Source organism: Coregonus clupeaformis, chromosome 17, assembly GCF_020615455.1.
Source record: "Coregonus clupeaformis isolate EN_2021a chromosome 17, ASM2061545v1, whole genome shotgun sequence".
Taxonomy (NCBI): Eukaryota; Metazoa; Chordata; class Actinopteri; order Salmoniformes; family Salmonidae; genus Coregonus; species Coregonus clupeaformis.
Window position 1 is genome coordinate 7,536,724 of NC_059208.1, and position 25,560 is coordinate 7,562,283.

At 45.2% G+C, this 25,560-nt stretch overlaps 1 protein-coding gene across 1 annotated transcript; it reads right to left on the minus strand.

The window, feature by feature from the left end:
* Nucleotides 1-290: 290 nt before the first annotated feature.
* phactr4a (phosphatase and actin regulator 4a) lies at nucleotides 291-25,560 on the minus strand. Its single transcript, XM_045226703.1, has 15 exons — nucleotides 25,224-25,560; nucleotides 13,874-14,044; nucleotides 13,627-13,707; nucleotides 12,921-13,318; nucleotides 11,897-12,356; nucleotides 10,989-11,411; nucleotides 8,685-8,828; nucleotides 7,298-7,901; nucleotides 6,830-7,089; nucleotides 6,190-6,355; nucleotides 4,485-4,540; nucleotides 3,601-3,662; nucleotides 3,208-3,345; nucleotides 2,235-2,311; nucleotides 291-2,003 (listed from the first exon to the last, which is right to left on the minus strand). The coding sequence occupies exons 1-15, from the start codon at nucleotides 25,294-25,296 to the stop codon at nucleotides 1,988-1,990; spliced, it is 3,129 nt and encodes a 1,042-aa protein (XP_045082638.1). The 5' UTR covers nucleotides 25,297-25,560; the 3' UTR covers nucleotides 291-1,987.

The following is a 25,560-nucleotide window of genomic DNA, read 5'->3' on the forward strand; positions in this document are numbered from 1 at the left end:
AAGGAAGGCTATTTATCCCATGCACCAACAGGCGAAGAAGAATACAAGAATACTCTATTGCCAGAGTTAGGCTACACTTCTCATCTGCATGTATGACGATAGGAAATATTCATAATAGTTTGAAGGCTATTGTTGACCCATACAACACAAAATGTCCCTGTATTTTCCACCCAGAATAGAAGAGTTTCAAGATGCAGCCAAACAATACAGTTTCTGTAATACTGCCCTCACCTGGAGTATTTTTCAAAAGGCAAGTAAGTGATTGTGATAATGACAAGTTGACAACATGCTTTATGATAAACCATTTATTTAAATTTGAGTGCGAGTTGACCATTCATTTATACAGTAGGTTTGCAAGTAATTTTAAAGATCTCAAAACATCTGTAAAATAAGGTAACCCTCTTTCTGTAACATTTTTAGATCATTATTAGAAAATAGCACTGTTGTAATACTTTAATTACATTTAAAACAATTTTTTGTTAATATTAGGAAGACATATATAATATAAAGTCAATTAAATCAATCTACAGGATAAGTCTATACAGCTGAGGCCAACCACTGGCCTACATACACAAAGTAACATAATAAAACAATTTGTGAAGTAAAAATATATCCATGTTCCTGCCGCAGTCTTTCAACACCAACCATTCAATAATTATAGTGTATGTAAGCTTTAAGTTGTGTCCTATTAAATTATTTCTAACGTTTCAAATTGTATTTTCTTTTTTTACTTTAAATGTCAATTTTAAACAATATGGTTCCTTATTACTACGCTGAACAAATGATTAGTCAGCTTATATTATGGGCTGTCACAAAACCACTTACATAATCAACAGAATACAGTAAAAATGCACATCATTGAGTATGGGGAAAATGGAGCAATGTTGAATAAGGTCTATGTAACACAGCTAGATAGCTGACTAGTAGAAGCTACATTTGAGTTTCACTTTAACTAATGTCTTGTGGTTGGAAAACTAAACCCGTCACCGATATGTAGGCTAGCTATAGCCATTTCACATTTCCTCCGTACAGTTTCCGTACCAATCCATGTATTGTTCCATCAGAGATAAGGCCGGTACCAGTGGGTACCCATACACACACACACACACTGGAGGGTTTCACCAGTGTCATGTAGTCTAACAAAGTTCTGTATCACATTTAGTTGAACATTAAATCATTAGTACCACCGTGTACTAATGTTGACCATCATCATGATCAACAATCAATACGTATACAATTCTTTCCTGTTCTCAAAAATAGGCAAAGTGTTGAGGGAACTCTAAAAAGCAGGTACAGTAAAGGCCTCTTGGGAACATTCTTGCCTTAGGAAACGACAGAGAGAATGGAGGTGATGTGAGGAACAAAACAGGACATTCTCTGTCACAATCTCCATCTGTCCCTCTTGTCCTTCCTATTGTAATAGTCACAGTGTTGGCACAGGAAACCTACAAAATGTTAGCTGAAATAAGCCTAAACCACTCCACCTCCTCCAGCTAGTTGTTCTTCTTCTCCTGCTCCCCCTGTGGGTCGTCTTGTCAGGCAGATAAACGTTGGAGTACAGTAGTACCAGTAGTCCCATGGTTTCATATGCGAGGGGTTGGACCGATGGGCGTCAACTCTAGTCCATGGTTTTAACAGTAAGTGTTTTGACCGAGAGGCCAAATCCCTAGTCCATGGTTTTAGATGCGAGTGGTTTATCTATAGGCCACAGTTCTAGTCTGTGGTTTTAACAATGACTGGATGGACTGGGGGGCCACATCCATAGATCCATAGTCCATGGTTACAGACAGCCCATTCCTCTAGTCCATAGTTTCAGATGCAGCCATCAATAGTATGCCTTACAGGGGAGGAACAGGCTTGTTCCAGGACAGGGGGCTGTGGATATTGCAGTCAACAGGGGTCTGTGTGCTCCGTATTGAAGTCCTGCAACCCCCTGGCTCAGTATTGCATTTAAGTGCTTGTTCTGCAGCCAGGCCAAGGAGAACAGCTAAGGCCGATGGAATCTGAGGAGTGGGGATGGAGGAAAGTCATAATGTGCACTGGCTAAGAAGATATAGGGTTTCAACTTGCAAAAATTCAAACACAGTTCCCGAGTTCATCATAAAGTTGGAAGAAATGTTGAAGTGGGAAGAAAAGACCAGGATTTGCTCTCCTCTTGTTCAGCAAAATCTGAGGAGTCATTTTGATAATTGATAAGATAATTTATTGATATTGGTGTCGTATAGGACACTAACCTGGTATAGATCCTGCTCTCTTCGTGAACCTCCATCTCAGAGCTCTTGAACTCGTTCAGTTCCTTGCGGATGGCAGCCTAGATTGAATAGAATAGAGAGCAAAGATTGAGTCAGGTGTGATGCACTGTACAGGCAGCAACATCCTAGAGCAGGTCTACTCTTTAATACTGTACAGTACAGACAGATCAAAACGACCAGTGCCTACACTTCAGAATTCCAGCTTTTTTCTAAGAGAATAAAATGACAATGGAGCCACAGTGTCTGCTCTTCTCTCCAGCTGTCAGACGTATTTGCGATGGCACACAGTTTCCTTGAAAAAGGAAAGACTCTAGGAGCTGAGATGCAATCATTTAATAACCTAATAACCACTGTTTCGACAGACAAGCTGTCTTCATCTGGGTATAATGAGTTTCCACACAGTTTCCTGCCTCATATCCAAATCCTGGAACCTCAAAACTTCATAAATATAAACCTCTCAAGATTTTAACTTGTCAATAAAAGTTCTGCAAATTTAAAAACAAAACAGCAAATGTTATAAGACCTCAGTTTTCATCAAAAAAATGGTCAAACTATCTTTTTCCTCAGGGATTTTAAATCTCTGAATAATAGAAAGTATGCAATAATTTCTGTTTCAACCTCTTCTCCTAGCTTCACTGGTCCAGGTAATACTCTGGGGACATCTCAGCACAGACATTAAGCAGCGGTTATATTGCATTCTTGGGATTTTTGTTTGACAGAGTATGTCTGGAATTCAAAACACTGCTGAAATAGTAAAGTAAAGAATCTCTCGGTCTGAAAAGAGGTTTCAACCTCAGAGGACTTCCTAGTATAAATAAAGGTACAAAGATTTAAAAGTGTGTGGCAGTCTCTTATTACTGTCACTCTATACTATAGTTGATGAGCAATCTTACCATTTTATACCAATCTTTTACAATCTACAATGTATTTGGTTAGTCGCTTAACTGCGACTCACCTTGTCGGAGGGAGTGAGCTTGGTCCAGGGTTTGTCTGCACGGCGGTCGTAGTCTTGAGTCGTGGTACACTCTACGTACTCATGGAAACGCAGGATCTTCCTGGCCTGAAGCTCTGCTATGGTGGGCCTCTGGGACAGCTGGGGGGAGGTATAGAGGAAACACACAGAGTGAACGTCTGGAACTAAAATGATAAGTTAAGAGTTTATGGTGGTTAGTTAAATTTGAGTGTTTTATTTGTATATCCGTGTATGATTGCTTTGTCACCGGAGTGTGTGTGTGTGTGTGTATGAAGGTTAGTGTACTATATATCTTTATGTGTTTTAATTCTGCATTGTGTGTGTGTGTGTGTGTGTGTGTGTGTGTGTGTGTGTGTGTGTGTGAGTCAGGCTAACCTTTCTGGTGAGTCTGCGTTTGATCTCGCTCCTCTCTGCCCTGATATCAGCTTCGTTCCTGGCTACAATAAGACAAGACATTCCATCAGAGGCAGAACAGAAACACTGCTGCTAGTCAGAGAGAGAGAAAGGCAGACTGGACCAGGGCCCATATTCACTAAGCGTATCAGAATAGGAGTGCTGATCTAGAATCCGTTTTTCCTTTTAGATCATAATGAATATGATTATGATTATATGGTCGGGGGGACCTGATCCTAGACCAGCACTCCGGGCCCTGAGCTTTTCTTGGTGCCTACACAGCACAGGAGTAACAGGAGTCGTTTTAATCACAGTCTTTACCCTCTCTGGGACAAGGAAGTGCATTGTCTTAGATACACTGCAGTCTGAACATTATGTAGTCATTTTTTGTCTAAGGACAAAGCTTTTAAGTAGTGCTTTCAGAGTAGTCTGAGGATAACCACAAGACACGTGAAAACTTTACATTATGGATATATGAGTGAAAATACGTTTTAGACAATATGATCTAAAATTCTTAGTGTTGGCACTACCATTTTGGAACTCAAGAACAAACAAGTGCATGAAGCAAGCCATAGCTTTTATTGTATGGAATTACTCCTACAGACCACAAGGGGGCATCTATAGGGTAGACAGACTGATGTATGGCAGATGTCTACAACACACTGACATTTCCCACTGTATTAGATCGTTTTGGGTTACTAGTAAAACCAGAGAGATGCTTGTCTATCTAGAGGTAAAGGACATTAAAGCAACTGCGAGGGGAGATTAATGAAGCATGAAGTTGATATTGACAGAAAAAATGATATTAAATCAGACATAAAAATGTAGACAAAATAGAATTGACAGAGAAAGAGAGCGAGCGTTACCTGGAAGGATGTTTCTCTGCTCCAACTCCTCTGCTGTGGGTCTCTGACTCAACCTCCTGATTAGAGAAACACACGTTTAGAATAGGGGAACACCCCCCCCCCCCCCAACACACACCGATCTCTACAGTCGTGGTCAAAAGTTTTGAGAATGACACAAATACTAATTTTCACAAAGTCTGCTGCCTCAGTTTTGATGATGGCAATTTGCATATACTCCAGAATGTCATGAAGAGTGATCAGATGAATTGCAATTAATTGCAAAGTCCCTTTTTGCCATGAAAATGAACTTAATCCCCAAAAAACATTTCCACTGCATTTCAGCCCTGCCACAAAAGGACCAGCTGCCATCATGTCAGTGATTCTCTCGTTAACAAAGGTGAGAGTGTTGACGAGGACAAGGCTGGAGATCACTCTGTCATGCTGATTGAGTTAGAATAACAGACTGGAAGCTTTAAAAGGAGGGTGGTGCTTGAAATCATTGTTCTTCCTCTGTTAACCATGGCTACCTGCAAGGAAACACATGCCGTCATCATTGCTTTGCACAAAAAAGGGCTTCGCAGGCAAGGATATTGCTGCTAGTAAGATTGCACCTAAATCAACAATTTTTCGGATCATCAAGAACTTCAAGGAGAGAGGTTTAATTGTTGTGAAGAAGGTGTCAGGGCGCCCAAGAAAGTCCAGCAAGCTCCAGGACCGTCTCCTAAAGTTGATTCAGCTGCGGGATCGGGGCAACACCAGTGCAGAGCTTGCTCAGGAATGGCAGCAGGCAGGTGTGAGTGCATCTGCACGCACAGTGAGGCGAAGACTTTTGGAGGATGGCCTGGTGTCAAGAAGGGCAGCAAAGAAGCCACTTCTCTTCAGGAAAAACATCAGGGACAGACTGATATTCTGCAAAAGGTACAGGGATTGGAATGCTGAGGACTGGGGTAAAGTCATTTTCTCTGATGAATCCCCTTTCCGATTGTTTGGGGCATCCGGAAAACACCTTGTCCGGAGAAGACAAGGTGAGCGCTACCATCAGTCCTGTGTCATGCCAACAGTAAAGCATCCTGAGACCATTCGTGTGTGGGGTTGCTTCTCAGGCAAGGGAGTGGGCTCACTCACAATTTTGCCTAAGAACACAGCCATGAATAAAGAATGGTACCAACACATCCTCCGAGAGCAACTTCTCCCAACCATCCAAGAACAGTTTGGTGACGACCAATTCCTTTTCCAGCATGATGGAGCACCTTGCCATAAGGAAAAAGTGATATCTAAGTGGCTCGAGGAACAAAACATCGACATTTTGGGTCCATGGCCAGGAAACTCCCCAGACCTTAATCCCATTGAGAACTTGTGGTCGATCCTCAAGAGGCGGGTGGACAAACAAAAACCCTCAAACTCTGACAAACTCCAAGCATTGATTATGCAAGAATGGGCTGCCATCAGTCAGGATGTGGCCCAGAAGTTAATTGACAGCATGCCAGGGCGGATTGCAGAGGTCTTGAAAAAGAAGGGTCAACACTGCAAATATTAACTCTTTGCATAAACTTTATGTAATTGTCAATAAAAGCCTTTGACACTTATGGAATGCTTGTAATTATACTTCAGTATACCATAGTAACATCTGACAAAAATATCTCATAATACTGAAGCAGCGAACTTTGTGAAGACCAATACTTGTGTCATTCTCAAAACTTTTGACCACGACTGTAGATGTAGTTACCTGTTGAGCGTGGTACCGATCTTGTTCTTGAGTGTCTCCCACTGCTCCTTGCTCTGCCAGCCGACTCCGTCCTGTCCCTCTCCTCCCTCCTGCTCCTCTCTCTCCTGCTGTCTCTCCAGCTTCAGGGCCAGGGTGTCCTTCCTGGTCACACGGCTGGCCAAGGCACCTGGGTGGTACCGACAAACAGTTCCAGTAACATGGGACTATACTTTTGCTCTACATCACATTTGCACATTATAAACTACTCAGTTTACACGACTCATTTGATTTAGCTTTACCTGCAAGTAGTAAAATAAATAAAATGAAGGAAGAAAACAGAAAGACAGATATGGAATTTCCCTTATTGATACTGTTTTTACTAATAATGAAACGGCCTTCCTTGATAGTACTGTACTTTCTTTCATTCTTTCAGTTTGACTTCTGAGATTGAAATCAACACCAGACCCATGTGATATTATCAACAGACTTCAGATCTGCTTACTAAATCAACACCAGACCCATGTGATATTATCAACAGACTTCAGATCTGCTTACTAAATCAACACAAGACCCATGTGATATTATCAACAGACTTCAGATCTGCTTACTAAATCAACACCAGACCCATGTGATATTATCAACAGACTTCAGATCTACTAACTTGGTGGATTGTCGTCCTCGTCTTCATCGTCGTCTCTGTAGAGGATGGGTCCATCAGAGTCCGTCTCCTCATCCTCATCCTCCTCACTGCTGTCTCCGGGCCCCCGGCCCTCTGGGATCACACTGACCCTGGGGTCAACCACCAGACCCCTCCTGCTCCTGGGCTCCAGCTCAGGCTGCCTGGGGGGCTGGGGGGGCAGCATCCGCCTGGGGTGAAGCTTCTCCAACTCCTCCTCCATGTCAAAGTCATCGTCATCAGGTCTGGAGAGAGAGGGAGAAATGTCAACAACTGAGTCTGACTCTGTTGAATAGAGTGTGATCAAGTCATATGAAGTATGAATATACTTGTCTTTTTCTATTGCAATGATCTAAGTCACATTTCTAGCTTAGCGTAAATATTGTTCCCGTTTGAACTGTGGTTAATAGACATGCTGTGACATTATGGAAGTATAATAAGTAGTGTACTCACAGTCTGAGGGGTTCTATGGTGACGGGTAGGGAGTGTCGGCCTCCAGCCTCAGTGAGGAACTCTGGAGGGGACTCAAACAGCATGGAATGGGCTCTCTGGGATCCGTCTGGGTTAGCCTGGGCCGGGCTGGGGGAGCACAGGGCCCGCTGGATCAGGATGTGAAGGGGGATGGCTGGGACTGAGGCTGGGGGGTGGCTGGGCGGCTCTGTGGTGGGGCTGGGAGGGTCCTTCTGAGGGATGGGGAGGGGGACTGGGAGGGGGGTGGAGGCAGGGTTGGGGAGCGGTAAGTGGGGGTGGGACCTGGGAGTGGACGTGGGTATATGGGACAGAGGTCGGGGTGCTGGTGCAGGGTCAGAGGTGGGTAGTTGGAACCCTACTGCCCTGAGGGTGTCCCTGGTGTCGTCTCGGTCTGTGCTGGGGGGTACGGGGACAGTAGGTATGGGGACTGGGACAAAACCAGAGGGGCCGGTGGTCTCTGGCTCAGGGGACGGGTCGCCAGAGTGGTGCTTGGTGACGGGGGTCATCCTCTTGGGCGGAGTGGGAGGAGAGCGCCTGGTGGGGGCAGGAACAACGATGACACCACTGCCAGCCTGAGAGAGTTCCGCTATGGAACAAAACACACAACAGAATGAATACTAGTCATTTACAAGGACTGACATGCAGTAGACACAGAGGACAGAACAGACAGAGAAAGAAAGAGGGAAAAAGAGTATTACTAATCTGAAATATAAAATGCATCAATCAATGCATCACATTCACACTCAAGCAAACTGGTTAAAGGATTCTGATGACTCGTTTAGTTTCAAGAAGGCACAATGCACGTTTAACCAGTGGATGGATGGAGAATATTTAAAAAGCATGATGATATCAGGCCTGGATATGAACGGTACACATCTTACCCTATGGTTTAGATGGAAATCATTTTGTGCAGTATTAAAGCCTGAATCATTTGAAAACAACCAGAAAAGCATTTTATTAGTCTGAATACATTATTTTGAAGACATTTCACACTTCTCCGCAGTCTCTCTTGATCTTTCTTCGAAGTCAAAGAAGACACAACCAACAAGCTGGGGCACACTGCCTGGCAGTTATCCTAACTTCCATGCATTGTTTTCATTCCAGCCAAGTCAAGTTAGTTCCGTCAGTTCAGCCACAACTCAATCCACATGCAATGAATGAAGTAGTGTGGGACGATCGATCTATGCTGGTGGTGCATCACACTTCGCGCTATGGGCAGAATGGGGAACAGTTATTCAGTTGTTATAGGTCAGGCATTAGACTTGGTGATGTGCCACAACACATGCTGTGGAGCGATTATGGTTAATCAGAATGACAGCGACATAGCGTGGCATGGCAGGTTTGGGTTGTGCCCCTCAGGGCAGGGTACCTGAGCAGGCTTGTTCAGCCTGTCGGCGGTGGAGGTAGGTGGGCAGGGAAAGGTAGAGGCCCAGCTCCCCCTGCATTCTCCAGCTAGTCCAGTAGTGAGGAGGAGGGGGACCGTGGACCCTGGAGGCCCTGTTCAATGTGGACACTGCCAGAGATGAGGTCAGAGGTCAAGGCCTTCAGCAGGCTGCTTGAAGGTGCGGGACACAATATCTGGCCACTGCCGCCCAGCTAGGCAGATTGTTACCTCAATTAATTGTTTATTTATTTATTTAACCTTTATTTAACTAGACAAGTCAGTTAAGAACAAATTCTTATTTACAATGACGGCCTAACCCGGCCAAACCCGGACGACGCTGGGCCAATTGTACGCCGCCCTATGGGACTCCCAATCACAGCCGGATTGTGATACAGCCTGGAATCAAACCAGGGTCTGTAGTGATGCCTCAAGCACTGAGATGCAGTGCCTTAGTCTGCTGCGCCACTCAGGAGCCCAATTAAGAAGTAACCTAATATCTAATCTTACTAAATCTAATATCTAGCATAAGGATAGACTTTGGATAGAAAGCTGTCAGGAAAACACATGATTGTCTGTTTACAGACTGGTGAGGATGTAGGCCTATTGTATGTACATATTGTGATGATACATAAACCGCTGCTCTCTTGCAGAGAGAGAATGGATGTTTGCATTCTGTGGATCCCTTATGGTATATGACCAATGACAGGGTTATATACACTGAGTGTACAAAACATTAGGAACACCTTCCTAATATTGAGTTGCATCCTCTTTTGCCCTCAGAACAACCTCAATTAGTCTGGGCATGGACTCTACAAGGTGTCGAAAGCGTGCCACAGGGATGGAGGCCCATGTTGATTCCAACGCTTCCCACAGTTGTGTCATGTTGGCTGGATGTCTTTTGGGTGGTGGACCATTCTTGATACACACGGAAAACTGTTGAGCATGAAAAACCCAGGAACGTTGCAGTTCTTGACACGCTCAAACTGGTGCCCTTAGCACCTACTACCATAACCTGTTCAAATGCACTTAAATATTTTGTCTTGCCCATTCACCCTCTGAATGGCACACATACACAATCCATGTCTCAATTTTCTCAAGGCTTAAAAATCCTTATTTAACCTGACTCCTCCTCTTCATCTACACTGATTGAAGTGGATTTAACATGTGACATCAATAAGGGATCATAGATTTCACCTGGATTCACCTGGTCAGTATGTGTCATGGAATGAGCAGGTGTTCCTAATGTTTTGTACACTCAGTGTATATGATTTAACCATTGAGCCCTGGGATTAGCCAGGAGACATGGAGGGAAAATAACAGCAGCTGCAGGATTTAAGACTTGCTGAGTGTGCAGAAGTGAACCGTGAGGTGTGTGTGTCAATGTAGCAGCCAATCAGAATACAGACTCGGAAAGCCTATCAGGTCCAAATTATGAGTACTATCATTTCTGTTGTACACAACTCTATGTTCAGCATGACAACAACGTTAGCCAGATGTCCACTGTATGAATACTGAGTGAGTGTGAAATGGAGTAAAGTATCTATGAGGACCACGCCTTCAGAATGGCATAGGAATTTTCTAATTGCGTCACAACAACTGTTACTATACAGACTGTTGGGATGGGCTCCGACCTAGAGCAGCTGCGGCATGCTGGGTCAGAGGACACGGAACACTGAGGCAGCCAATCAGAGCCCTGGACGCTCTGGAGTCGCTCCCAGCCTGTCAGAGGAGTGCCAGTATGGCGTTGTGTGTGAGTATGTTGTGCTTGCATAAACGCGGCAAAGACGAGCCCTCTCTTAAGAGACTGTCTCGCTGTACACTGAAACTGCAGACTAGGGCCTTTTCTCGTTTGAGCCAGAAACAGAAGAGTCTTCGAGGAGTGTCAATTTGTTAATAGGCAAATGGAAGACGGTCCTCCCTTCCTCGATAGCCTCCTTTTGGCGAGGAAGCACAAGTGTCTCCTACTGGAGTCCTTTGCGAAAGAGTATTGAAATCTTTCTGATTGAGAGGGGGTCAAATACTTACTTCTCTCATTAAAATGCAAATCAATTTATAACATTTTTTACATTTGTTTTTCTGGATTTTTTTGTTGTTATTCTGTCTCTCACTGTTCAAATAAACCTACCGTTCAAATTATAGACTGATCATGTCTTTGTCAGTGGGCAAACGTACAAAATCAGCAGGGGATCAAATATTTTTTTCCCCTCACTGTATGTAGTACAATTATAATCAGTACATTATGGAGTGAAACAACTGTACAAACAGGGAGAAGAGGCAGGGTAAACTCACCAAGCAGAGTGGGGTTGCTGTTGCGGTTGGTGGGTTTGGGTGGGGGTACAGGTGGCTGCTTGGCATGGGGGGGTACATGGGGAGGAGCAGCCGATTCCCCCGTGGTGGAGGAGGGGGGTACCTGGCTGGACCGTGCAGGGGGGACGGGGTTGGAGTGCGTGGGAGGAGGGTCATCACTGATGACCAGGGAGACAGTCCTGGGTGGCTTGGCCACCGCTATAGTAGGGGAGGTAGAGGAGATAAAGGAGGAGGAGTGTGGAGTGGAGGTCTGGCCAGGTTCCGTGGAGGAGGTGATAGTGGGGTGGCTCTTAGGAGGAAGCATGGCCTGTTTGGTAGGAGGCGGCTCTCTCCGGGAGGAGGAGGAGTCACGGGTGGAGTCAGGGTCTGGGGTGTGGCTAGGGGCGAAGCGGACACCAGTGGACTCTACAGACAGGGACAGGACATGGAGACACACACACACACACACAGAGAGGGAGAGGTCAGGAGGACAATACGTTTCTATTCCCCCATGGTCCCTGGGGCTCAAAGCGCAACCACAACAAACACACTGTTACTGTACAGTGCTGAGCACATAGAACACAGAGCTGAGATGAGCTGCAACACAACGTTGGACAATAAGCAGCTTTATAACAGATTAACTAAGTAAAGACGGATTCTGGTCAAGTCCTCTCACAGGGGTGAGAACAAGGAGAATCACAGAGTTACCAGATATACAACACAGAATCTCCTAGACACTCAACTAGCAGACAGTAACACATTGCACTTGCAAAGTGCCCAATAAACTGGGGTTGGTGGTGCATTGAAGTGCTCATTTCCACTAAAAATTGTTGAACTTCTCCAACAACTGCAGAGCAACCTTCAGACATACAAGCAAGTGCATTTATTTTACGCCCCAGGCTGTTTCTTACCTGCTCGTCCGCGGGTCTCCCCTCCTTTGGTCTCCTCAGATGGCATGTACCTGGGCAGGGTGCTCCCGCTGTAAGACTCGGAGGCAGGGCGGACCCTGCTACGGAGGTCCTCTGAGGAGGTCTTCTGGAGACTCTGCCTTAGCTCCATCTCAGAGTGGGGTCTGACCACAGGACGACCCTCTTCTATAGGTTTCAAGAGGGGCTCTGGTTTCCCAGCCCTAGGAGGACTCCTTCTCCGATCCCTCTCTTCCCCCCTCTTTTCCCCATCGTCTCTGCGATCACGATCATCTCTCGTTTCGTCTGGCTTTTCACGATCGATTCTCTTGTACCGGTCATCTTTTCTTTCCCGGTCATCTCTCCTCTCTCGATCCTCTCTCTTCTCGTCTCTCCTGTCATCCCTCCTCTCTCGATCCTCTCTCTTCTCGTCTCTCCTGTCATCCCTCCTCTCTCGATCCTCTCTCTTCTCGTCTCTCCTGTCGTCTCTTTTCTCACGATCATCTCTTCTCTCTTTTCCCTCTCTTCTGTCATCTTTTTCTCCTCTCTTCTCCTTGTCCTCCTTCCCCCCCTCTTCTCTCCTCTCTCGATCATCTCTGTCCCTCTCCTCTCTCACTACTCTATCATCTCTCCTCTCCCTGTCATCTCTCCGGTCTCTCTTTTCCCTGTTGTCTTTCTCATCCCTTCGTTCGCCTCCCTCCCTGTCTCTCTCCTCCCTCTCCCTCCGATCCTTTCTTTCTCTCTCCTCCCTGTCATCACGAGGATCTCTCCTCTCCTCTTTCCCATCTCTCCTCTCCTCCTTCCCATCTCTCCTCTCCTCTTTCCCATCTCTCCTCTCCTCCTTCCCATCTCTCCTCTCCTCCTTCCCATCTCTCCTCTCCTCCTTCCCATCTCTCCTCTCCTCCTTCCCATCTCTCCTCTCCTCCTTCCCATCTCTCCTCTCATCCTTCCCCTCTCTCCTCTCATCCTTCCCCTCTCTCCTCTCCTCTTTCCTTTCCTCCTTTCCGTCTCTCCTCTCCTCTCTCTTGACCTCTTTCCCGTCTCTCCTCTCCTCTCTCCGGTGCCTCCCCTCCTCTGGAGCAGGTCCTCTCGGTAGTGACCCTCCTCTCCTCTCTGACACGTCAGACGGCAGTCTGCTCCGTCTCTCCAGATCTATGGCCGATAGCCTGGCGTGTGAGTCTACATCCAGTGGGGCTCGGTTGGAGCGCGAGGCGTCAGAGGGCACCCTGCTCCTGCTCCGGGGGTCATCTGAAGGGACGCTGCCCCGGCGTGGGTCCTCTCCCTGGGGCAGCCAGGTGGGGTTGAGCCCTGGGCCTGCCTCCCCCCGGGACACCCTGACCCCTGACTCTGAGACCCGGTCAACATCCGTGGGCACTGGCTGGCCATTCTTCAACACCGAATCTTTGGAATGGTTCACATTGTTGCCCTCTGTGACACAGAAACGCATAATGATGGAATTTGAGGTCAGCAAAGATATTCTCTACATCTCAACATTCTCTAAAAGTGTTACCCTACTATAGTTTTGTTTCTCGTTGATAAAATATAGGCTCTAGTATCTCTTTAGGTCCTTTGCCTACTCCACAATGATCAGGGCCTGTAGCCACAAAGCATCTCCGAGTAGGGAGTGCAGATTTAGGATCTGTCCATATAATCTTATTTATTATGATCAAAAAGGCCTGATCCTAGACCAGCACCCTACTCGGAGAGGCTTTGTGGATAGGCCCTAGTCTGCATACCATTCTCTGGGAGTTCTTTCAGCACTCCTCTGTCGATCAGCTCCTGACGAGGTCTCCTTACTGAGATCTTCCTCTCCAACACTGAAAGTAAACAAATGCTAAATTTTTTCCCTTAACAGAGGTGGCTTGATGAGTAACCGTGTCTGACACCATGAAGACTTGAGCTGACTTAAGATAGAAGTTCAACTTCAACACGTCCTTACAATAAATCCATACATAAATTTGCCTACTTATAAAGGGTAGGTACCTATTGAGGTTTCGATAAACGTCTCACTGCTCTTCTTCTTCCTCCACTTCCAGGGCTTGAACATATTACCAAAGCTGGAGAACTTGCCCTTGCGTTTGGAGGGAGGGGTTCCGCCTGATGAGTTCCCTCCCTCACTCCCTGTTGTACTCTGCTGCAAGTCCACCTCATCATCTGGAGAAGGAGGGAAAGAGGGAGAGAGAGGGAGGGTCATGACACTTATTACAAGACATAAAATGAAGGCATGGGCGGATAGAAAAGTATAAAATAGGCCTACTGAACGTGCAGCCCTATTCGTAAAAAAGGGATCCATTTCACATATAGACTAGGCCCTAACTAACTCTACAGTGCTACAGTATGTCTCCAACAGTAACGTTACAGAATGTGGTATTATATTAGGATCCCGATTAGCTGTTGCGAAAGCAGCAGCTACTCTTCCTGGGGTCCACACAAAGCATGAAACATGACATAATACAGAAAATTAATAGACAAGAACAGCTCAAGGACAGAACTACATCAATTATAAAAAGGAACACGTAGCCTACATATCAATATATACAGTGGGGGAAAAAAATTTTAGTCAGCCACCAATTGTGCAAGTTCTCCCACTTAAAAAGATGAGAGAGGCCTGTAATTTTCATCATATGTACACATCAACTATGACAGACAAAATGAGATTTTTTTTTTCAGAAAATCACATTGTAGGATTTTTTATGAATTTATTTGCAAATTATGGTGGAAAATAAGTATTTGGTCAATAACAAAAGTTTCTCAATACTTTGTTATATACCCTTTGTTGGCAATGACACGGGTCAAACGTTTTCTGTAAGTCTTCACAAGGTTTTCACACACTGTTGCTGGTATTTTGGCCCATTCCTCCATGCAGATCTCCTCTAGAGCAGTGATGTTTTGGGGCTGTCGCTGGGCAACACAGACTTTCAACTCCCTCCAAAGATTTTCTATGGGGTTGAGATCTGGAGACTGGCTAGGCCACTCCAGGACCTTGAAATGCTTCTTACGAAGCCACTCCTTCGTTGCCCGGGCGGTGTGTTTGGGATCATTGTCATGCTGAAAGACCCAGCCACGTTTCATCTTCAATGCCCTTGCTGATGGAAGGAGGTTTTCACTCAAAATCTCACGATACATGGCCCCATTCATTCTTTCCTTTACACGGATCAGTCGTCCTGGTCCCTTTGCAGAAAAAACAGCCCCAAAGCATGATGTTTCCACCCCCATGCTTCACAGTAGGTATGGTGTTCTTTGGATGCAACTCAGCATTCTTTGTCCTCCAAACACGACTGAGTTGAGTTTTTACCAAAAAGTTATATTTTGGTTTCATCTGACCATATGACATTCTCCCAATCCTCTTCTGGATCATCCAAATGCACTCTAGCAAACTTCAGACGGGCCTGGACATGTACTGGCTTAAGCAGGGGGACACGTCTGGCACTGCAGGATTTGAGTCCCTGGCGGCGTAGTGTGTTACTGATGGTAGGCTTTGTTACTTTGGTCCCAGCTCTCTGCAGGTCATTCACTAGGTCCCCCGTGTGCTTCTGGGATTTTTGCTCACCGTTCTTGTGATCATTTTGACCCCACAGGGTGAGATCTTGCGTGGAGCCCCAGATCGAGGGAGATTATCAGTGGTTTTGTATGTCTTCCATTTCCTAATAATTGCTCCCACAGTTGATTTCTTCAAACCAAGCTGCTTACCTATTGCAGAATCAGTCTTCCCAGCCTGGTTCAGGTCTACAATTTTGTTTCTGGTGTCCTTTGACAGCTCTTTGGTCTTGGCCATAGTGGAGTTTGGAGTGTGACTGTTTGAGGTTGTGGACAGGTGTCTTTTATACTGATAACAAGTTCAAACAGGTGCCATTAATACAGGTAATGAGTGGAGGACAGAGGAGCCTCTTAAAGAAGAAGTTACAGGTCTGTGAGAGCCAGAAATCTTGCTTGTTTGTAGGTGACCAAATACTTATTTTCCACCATAATTTGCAAATAAATTCATTAAAAATCCTACAATGTGATTTTCTGGAATTTTTTTCTCAATTTGTCTGTCATAGTTGACGTGTACCTATGATGAAAATTACAGGCCTCTCTCATCTTTTTAAGTGGGAGAACTTGCACAATTGGTGGCTGACTAAATACTTTTTCCCCCCCACTGTACACAAACTATCTAGGTCAAATAGGGGAGAGGCGTTGTGCCGTGAGGGGTTAATTTATCTGGGGGTTTTTTAAACCAGATTTGCTGTTCATTTGAGCAATATGAGATGGAAGGGAGTTCCATGCAATAATGGCTCTATATAACACTACGCTTTCTTGAATTTGTTCTGGATTTGGGGACTGTGAAAACACCCCTGGTGGCATGTCTGGTGGGTTAAGTGTGTGTGTCAGAGCTGTGTGTAAATTGACTATGCAAACAATATGGGATTTTCAACACATTAGTGTTTCTTATAAAAAGAAGAAGTGATGCAGTCAGTCTCTCCTCAACTCTTAGCCAAGAGAGACTGGCATGCATAGTATTTATATTAGCCCTCTGATTACAATGAAGAGCAAGACGTGCCGCTCTGTTCTGGGCCAGCTGCAGCTTAACTAGGTCTTTCCTTGCAGCACTTGACCACACGACTGGATAATAAACAAGACAAAACTAGAGCCTGCAAGACTATGAACTAGGCTTGAGCTAGTTGGTGCTACATTCCACTGCCATCTTAGAGTACAGAGTGTCGGTGTCATACTAGACCACAGTACAGACTCTGAGCCAGGCTTAAAGCTGAAGGCTGGTCTGAATTACATTCTTATTGGCTGCTGAGTTGTACCAGTTGGCAGAGATTCTTATGTTGGTATGTTGATAATACGTCTTTGGCTGCTGCTCCAACTCAAGAGTTTCTAACATTGAACTGAGACCGTCGTTTCATTCTGGTGGTGAGAAGTCGGAGTAGGATGGTTTCAATACAAACATAAGTCAAGAGTCACACAGTCAAGAGTTACACACATAATTACCACAGAAACTGCATTCAAAGAGCATAATATACAAACAAGCAACACGTTAGAGAGGACAGGGTTAGGTTACTCTCCCAGAAACCATGACTCATAACTGGTCTCCAGCTGATGACATCACATGCTGCTGCAAACCATGTAACAGATCCAGGAAGACTGGGTGTGAAATATCCACCTATTCTTAGGTGATGAGTCGACTTGTTGCATAAGACAACGGTGCTTAGGACAAACAGCAGACTGATGGTTGACTGACTGAATCAAATGCACTACCTAAGGAACCTGCCAGGAAGCTGTGAATAGCATGAGGTTCCCACACACCCAGTTCACATTGAGTTCTATATAAAACGGCAGACATATGTTACAGTCATCTGCCTTATATTACTGAGGTCACACCAATCCAGTCTATGGGTCACACTTTAGGACAGAGCCAATTTGCAACGTCATCCTCAATTCACTCCTCCACCCATCTCTCCCTCATCCTCCTCTATTCTGACTCTTAGCAGACACCCTGGAATGAGAAAGAGGGATGAAAGGTAAGTGGAAAGCAACAGATCGAATTCTCTCGATTGGCAATTTGACAGATTCAAAGAGCTAGAGGGAGAGAGAAGGCATATCGTGCCCTCAGGCAAAAGTACAACTCTGTCCTCGCTCAGTTGTGACAGACTAAATAGTATGAATAGATAAAAGAATGCTAAAAACAGGATAGAGGTGCAATTCACTACAGGCAAGGGTGTCTGCTAAACAAAATAATAATGTTATAAAAGACGAGCAGAGGAAAGAGAGAGAGACGGCAAAAAGAGAGAGGTTGGGAGACAAGACATGGCAAGATGTGCGAGACGGGGCCAAGATTCAGGAGGGGAAGATGGGAGTGCTGATATCCCTGCGGCAGGCAGGCGCCAGGCGCACCTCAGTTCCACAGAACACTGTTTGAGAGAGACCGAAAGAGACAGAGAAGCCAGTCAGTGCCAGCAAAAACAAAACAGAGAATCTCTCTGTACTTTGCTCCGTTCAACTTTCCCTCGATCCTGACTAGTCTCCCAGTCCCTGCCACTGAAAACCTCCTCACAGCATGATGCTGCCACTACCATGCTTCACTGTAGGGATGGTCTGGGGAAGGGTAACAAAACATTTCTGCAGCACTGAAGGTCCCCAAGAACACAGTGGCCTCCATCATTCTTAAATGGAAGAAGTTTGGAAACACCAAGGCTCTTCCTAGAGCTGGCCGCTCGGCCAAACTGAGCAATCGGGGAAGAAGGGCCTTGGTCAGGGAGGTGACCAAGAAACCAATGGTCACTCTGACAGAGCTTCAGAGTTCCTTTGTGGAGATGGGAGAACCTGCCAGAAGGACAACCATCTCTGCAGCACTTCAGCAATCAGGCCTTTATGGTAAAGTGGCCAGACGGAAGCCACTCCTTAGTAAAAGGCACATGACAGCCTGCTTGGAGTTTGCCAAAAGGTACCTAAAGGACTCTCAGACCATGAGAAACAAGATTCTCTGGTCTGATGAAACCAAGATTGAACTCTTTGGCCTGAATGCCAAGCGTCACGTCTGGAGGAAACATGGCACCACCCTATGGTGAAGCAGGGTGGTGGCAGCATCGTGCTGTGGGAATGTTTTTCAGCGGCAGGGACTGGGAGACTAGTCAGGATCGAGCGAAAGATGAACGGAACAAAGTACTGAGATATCATTGATGAAAACCTGCTACAGAGCGCTCAGGACCTCAGACTGGGTCGAAGGTTCACCTTACAACAGGACAACGACCCTAAGCACACAGCCAAGACAGCACAGGAGTAGCTTCGAGACAAGTCTCTGAATGTACTCGAGTGGCCCAGCCTGTGCCCGGACTTGAACCCGATCGAACATCTCTGGAAAGACCTGAAAATAGCTGTGCAGCGACGCTCCCCATCCAACCTGACAGAGCTTGAGAGGATCTGCAGAGAAGAATGGGAGAAACTCCCCAAATACAGTTGTGCCAAGCATGTAGCGTCATACCCAAGAAGATTCTAGGCTGTAATCGCTGCCAAAGGTGCTTCAACCAAGTACTAAGTAAAGAGTCTGAAAACGTTTGTAAATGTGATGTTTTAAATTTGCAAACATTTCTAAAAAACTGTTTTTGCTTTGTCATTATGGGGTATTGTGGGTAAATTGATGAGAAAAACAACAATTTAATCCATTTTAGAATAAGGCTGTAAAAGTCAAGGGGTATGAAAACATTCCAAATGCACTGTATGTATCTGTTGGTCACAGAAGCCTTTTAAAAAAATGGATCTCGTCACGGTATTTCTATGCATTCAAACTGCCATCGATAAAATGCAATTGTGTTCATTGTCCGTAGCTTATGCCTGCCCATACCGTAACCCCACTGCCACCATGGAGCATTCTGTTCACAACATTGATATCAGCAAACCGCTCGCACACACGACGCCATTCATGTGGTCTACGGTTGAGAGGCTGGTTGGACGTACTGCTAAATTCTCTAAAACGATGTTGGGAGGCGGCTTACGGTAGAGAAATTAACATTAAATTATCTGGCAATAGCTCTGGTGGACATTCCTGCAGTCAGCATGCCATTTGACCGCACCCTGGAAACTTGAGACATCTGTGGCATTGTGTTGTGTGACAAAACAGCACATTTTAGAGTGGCCTTTTATTGTCCCCAGCCCAAGGTGCAACTGTGTAATGATTGCGCTGTTTAATCAGCTTCTTGATATGCCACACCTGTCAGGTGGATGGATTTTCTTGGCAAAGGAGAAATGCTCTCTAACAGGGATGTAAACAAATGTGTGCACAAAATGTGAGAGAAATAAGCTTTTTGTGCATATGAAACATTTCTGGGATCTTTAATTTCAGCTCATGAAACATGGGACCAACAACATGAGTCCTCAACTGGCAGCTTCATTAAAAAGTACCTGCAAAACACCAGTCTCAACGTCAACAGTGACGAGGCGACTCCGGGAGGCTGACCTAGGCAGAGTTGCAAAGAAAAAGCCAAATCTCAGACTGGCCAATAAAAATAAAATATTAAGATGGGCAAAAGAACACAGACACTGGACTTTTTCTTTGCAACTCTGCCTTGGTCAGCATCCCAGAGTCGCCTCTTCACTGTTGACGTTGAGACTGGTGTTTTGCGGGTACTTTTTAATGAAGCTGCCAGTTGAGGACCTGTGAGGCGTCTGTTTCTCAAACTAGACACACTTAATGTATTTGTACTCTTGCTCAGTTGTGCACTGGGGCCTCCCACTCCTCTTTCTATTCTGGTTAGAGCCAGTTTGCGCTGTTCTGTGAAGGGAGTAGTACACAGCGTTGTACGAGATCTTCAGTTTCTTGGAAATTTCTCGCATGGAATAGCCTTCATTTCTCAGAACAAGAATAGACTGACGAGTTTCAGAAGAAAGTTATTTGTTTATGACCATTTTGATTCTGTAATCGAACCCACAATTGCTGATGCTCCAGATACTCAAGTAGTCTCAAGAAGGCCAGTTCTATTGCTTCCTTAATCAGCACAACAGTTTTCAGCTGTGCTAACATAATTGCAAAATGGTTTTCTAATGATCAATTAGCCTTTTAAAATGATAAACTTGGATTAGCAAACACAACGTGCCATAGGAACACAGGACTGATGGTTGCTGATAATGGGCCTCTGTACGCCTATGTAGATATTCGATTTAAAATAATCAGCCGTTTCCAGCTACAATAGCCATTTACAACATTTACAATGTCTACACTGTATTTCTGATCAATTTGATGTTATTTTAAATGGACAAAAAAACAAGGACATTTCTAAGTGACCCCAAACTTTTGAACAGTAGTGTATATATATTTTTTGGTTTGTTTGTTTTTGTTTTAAGGATTTTTGAAATTCTCCCGCGACCCCATTTTCATATCAGGTGACAAACATGGGGTCGCGACCCATAGTTTGGGAACTACTGTTCTAGCCTGAAGATTACATCAGACCTAATGCCAATATGCATCTTAAAACATGCATCTAGTATGCATAATATGTACTGTAAATAGTTCCACATCCAGGCCACATGACAACTGTGCTGGTCTGGAAACAGTCAACACTCAGAGATGAAGTTCCCTGCAGTACTGTACATCTTCTCAAGGTTAGTCTAGGCTAAATGTATCAGCAGCAAAGCTCAGGACATTATATTTCATTTGGGTACAGACAGTTCCATACAGGAACAACTGAGGAATCATACTTTATCATGGTCACCAGAACTGGCAATACCAACTGAACTTCAAACACCAGCAATCACCATGCCAAGTCACCATAACTGTTAGCCTAGCTATACTGTATCCTATATTAAATCATTTCGGATTAAGTCTAAGCCTGAGTTTACGTTGCTGTGAATGATACACCTCATTCAAATGAGTGCTCCTTTTCATGTCCCTTTAAATTCAGAACACTGTTGTCAGGTGCATGTATTTCTATGAGATAAACAAGTGTTTGTCGGTTCGGTTCAGTTCCTATATGGGTCTCGTGTGATCTCCGGTTGACCGCGGAGAGGTCCTAACCTGAACTGTATGGCACTGCAGCGATGCAGGGGACAGGGTGCAGTGGTGGGCGGTGAACATTTACTCTGTCAAACACATTGGCCTCACAGCTGTCTCACACTGCCACATACTATATCCTGGACAGACAGACTAAATAGGTTCTGGGAGGGGACGGAGAGGGGGTTGGTGTCTGTCTGTCTGAGAGAGAGGCCACTGCTACAGAGACTGATAGGCCATCACAAAGAGAGAGAGGCCACTGCTACACAGAGACTGATAGGCCATCACAAAGAGAGAGAGAGAGAGAGGCCACTGCTACAGAGACTGATAGGCCATCACAAAGAGAGAGAGAGCTTGACATCCATCCACAGGTTGAGCACTGTCTTACTGGCATGCAAGCTACGTATATTACAACAAACCTGCGCACACACGTCTTGTTTGAACCGAAAACTGCGACAATATTGTCAAGGTGAATGTACTCATTGTTTCCCGGCTTAGAAAATCCACCTGCTGCCATTACTGTGTTAACATGACAAGCAGAGAGAAGCAGAGACAGCTGCTAGAGTAGCCTAATCCTTGGCTTGCTCTTACGCAACCAGCAGTAATACTGAAGGCTCCATACGGTAAATGACCCATACCAATGCCATGACACGCACTGAGTCAACATAGCTTCTGATAACTGCATGGAGTAACGTAGCCATAAAGTTGGAATGACATTCTATTCCTATGAGCGTAGCACTGTGGTGGTATACCATGCATGCATGCAGTGGAAGTATACACAGGAGAGAACTGTACATAAGAAATACAATTATACAGTGTGGGAAAAAAGTATTTGATCCCCTGCTGATTTTGTACGTTTGCCCACTGACAAAGAAATGATCAGTCTACAATTTTAATGGTAGGTTTATTTGAACTTCATTTGAACTTGAACAAAATAAATTCCAGAAAAACGCATGTCAAAATGTTATAAATTGATTTGCATTTTAATGAGGGAGGTAATGAGCTGAGATTAGGAGCACACTCTTAAAGGGAGTGCTCCTAATCTCAGCTTGTTACCTGTATAAAAGACACCTGTCCACAGAAGCAATCAATCTATCAGATTCCAAACTCTCCACCATGGCCAAGACCAAAGAGCTCTCCAAGGATGTCAGGGACAAGATTGTAGACCTACACAAGGCTGGAATGGGCTACAAGACCATTGCCAAACAGCTTGGTGAGAAGGTGACAACAGTTGGTGCGATTATTCGCAAATGGAAGAAACACAAAATAACTGTAAATCTCCCTCGGCCTCGGGCTCCATGCAAGATCTCACCTCGTGGAGTTGCAATGATCATGAGAATGGTGAGGAATCAGCCCAGAACTACACGGGAGGATCTTGTCAATGATCTCAAGGCAGCTGAGACCATAGTCACCAAGAAAACAATTGGTAACATACTACGCCGTGAAGGACTGAAATCCTGCAGCGCCTGCAAGGTCCCCCTGCTCAAGAAAGCACATATACAGGCCCGTCGGAAGTTTGCTAATGAACATCTGAACGATTCAGAGGAGAACTGGGTGAAAGTGTTGTGGTCAGATGAGACCAAAATCGAGCTCTTTGGCATCAACTCAACTCGCCGTGTTTGGAGGAGGAGGAATGCTGCTTATGACCCCAAGAACACCATCCCCACCGTCAAACTTGGAGGTGGAAACATTATGCTTTGGGGGTATTTCTCTGCTAAGGGGACGGGACAACTTCACCGCATCAAAGGGACGATGGACGGGGCCATGTACCGTCAAATCTTGGGTGAGAACCTCCTTCCCTCAGCCAGGGCATTGAAAATGGGTCGTAGATGGGTATTCCAGCATGACAATGACCCAAAACACACGGCCAAGGCAACAAAGGAGTGGCTCAAGAAGAAGCACATTAAGGTCCTGGAGTGGCCTAGCCAGTCTCCAGACCTTAATCCAATAGAAAATCTGTGGAGGGAGCTGAAGGTTCGAGTTGCCAAACGTCAGCCTTGAAACCTTAATGACTTGGAGAAGATCTGCAAAGAGGAGTGGAACAAAATCCCTCCTGAGATGTGTGCAAACCTGGTGGCCAACTACAAGAAACGTCTGACCTCTGTGATTGCCAACAAGGGTTTTGCCACCAAGTACTAAGTCATGTTTTGCAGAGGGGTCAAATACTTATTTCCCTCATTAAAATGCAAATCAATTTATAACATTTTTGTCAAGCGTTTTTTTGTTGTTATTCTGTCTCTCACTGTTCAAATAAACATACCATTAAAATTATAGAATGATCATGTCTTTGTCAGTGGGCAAACGTACAAAATCAGCAGGGGATCAAATACTTTTTTCCCCTCACTGTATGTATGTACTGCACTGTATGAGTCAACATGTGTTACAAGTTTATTGTTTGCAATAACTACATTACATAACATTACCAACTCAGTTTAAAGTACACAATGCCTACTAGGCTTACACTACATTAACATTCCCCAACAGGCTCTAATATAAAACCCACATTGTACAGATAAAATACCTAAACCAAGGCATGCAATTTCTTTACCTTTTTAAAGAGTTCGAAGGTCACAACAAAACAATGCCAACCTATCAAAGTCCACAACATCACACAGCAAACACTGACTGACCAGACCATGTCATGCGGTTCACATTAGTTGGATTAGAAACTCACAATACAAGCCCAACAAACTTGAGCACAAGAAGTAGTGGGATAATAAGGAGATTACTTTATTGTCCGTTGTCCACAGAAATTAGCATTCTGCTTCATTCCAATGCCTCTAAGACAATCTCGGATGAGCCACCACCCCACCAAAACGCTGCACGGTACAGAGATTGAGACAATTAGGCCTAAATCCAACTGTAACGTGTTCTTCTCACTGACTACAACTCACAATCCAAGCCTAATAGACTGGAGCTCAACTATACAGAGCCACCACCCTATCAAGCGGAGACTGGAGATCTCTCTCTGCACACAGAGGAACAGTCTAAATTCAACAGTTATGTGTTCCGCCCTCTGACAGACACAGCAGCAAAAACAGGTTTCTGTGTTTGTCTCTGTGTATTAGAGAGGACCGATGGGGGCTTTAGGCTAGGCAAACTGTACAACACCATAATAAGAGATGGAATCCTGACACACACACAGAGACAGCAGAGTGGTCAGTGAGGTTGGTGTAGTTTAGACAGCAGAGTGGTCAGTAGGGTTGGTGTAGTTTAGACAGCAGAGTGGTCAGTGAGGTTGGTGTAGTTTAGACAGCAGAGTGGTCAGTGAGGTTGGTGTAGTTTAGACAGCAGAGTGGTCAGTAGGGTTGGTGTAGTTTAGACAGCAGAGTGGTCAGTGAGGTTGGTGTAGTTTAGACAGCAGAGTGGTCAGTGAGGTTGGTGTAGTTTAGACAGCAGAGTGGTCAGTGAGGTTGGTGTAGTTTAGACAGCAGAGTGGTCAGTGAGGTTGGTGTATTACACAGTCACCACATTCCATCAACATACATTAATTCCCTGATACCGGTCTGTGCCTGCACTTCTCTGCCTCCGCTCTCTCTCTCGGTCTCTGTTTCCAACACAAATACACCTGCACTATATCTCCTCCATATCCGCCTACCCTCTCTGTTCCATGCTAACACAAACACTTCTCTACAAAACATTCCACAAACAAACTCCTCTTCCAAAGAAACCAATACAAAAGCAGGTCCTTAGGTCCTGTTAGGTCCTCTGTTCTCCCACGCCAACACAAACAAACAGCGTTATGCTGAGTAGGCTACTTCACAGAAAAACTCCTCTTCCAAAAACAAATACAAAGTCAAATACAAAAGCTCATGTCCTCAGGTTCTGTACATGCTTCCTGTCCTGTTCTGTCCTTGGACTCACCAGTGTTGTGTTGAGCAGGTTGCTGTTGGTGTTGCTGGGGCACTGTCTCAGCATTGCTGGCACTCTGTCCCATGCTACCCCACGCCCCTGTCCCACCGGCTCCTACCTCTCCTCGGGTCCACGGCAGGGAGGAAAAATAGATCCCCAGCTATGATCCTCGCCAACAAACCCAACCACCTTAACGCTCCTGTAACCCAAGACTCTTCTACTCCCTCAGTTCATGTCGTTCCCTACCCCTCTCTTTTTCTCTCTTTCTTTCTAGTCTCGCCCTGCCCTTCCGTCTATTACTGTGTGTGTTTTGGTCTCGCTCTCGCTCTCACACACACACACACACACA

What these genes read in the sequence shown, in the direction of transcription:
- phactr4a (XM_045226703.1), bottom strand. Translation starts at nt 25,296, where the DNA reads ATGGGACAGAGTGCCAGCAATGCTGAGACAGTGCCCCAGCAACACCAA. An exon ending in ACCTGCTCAACACAACACTG is followed by an intron (nt 14,045 to 25,223) that starts GTGAGTCCAAGG and finishes CTCCTTCTCCAG; the next exon opens with ATGATGAGGTGGACTTGCAG. An exon ending in GGAGACCCGCGGACGAGCAG is followed by an intron (nt 11,412 to 11,896) that starts GTAAGAAACAGC and finishes CCCTGTCTGTAG; the next exon opens with AGTCCACTGGTGTCCGCTTC.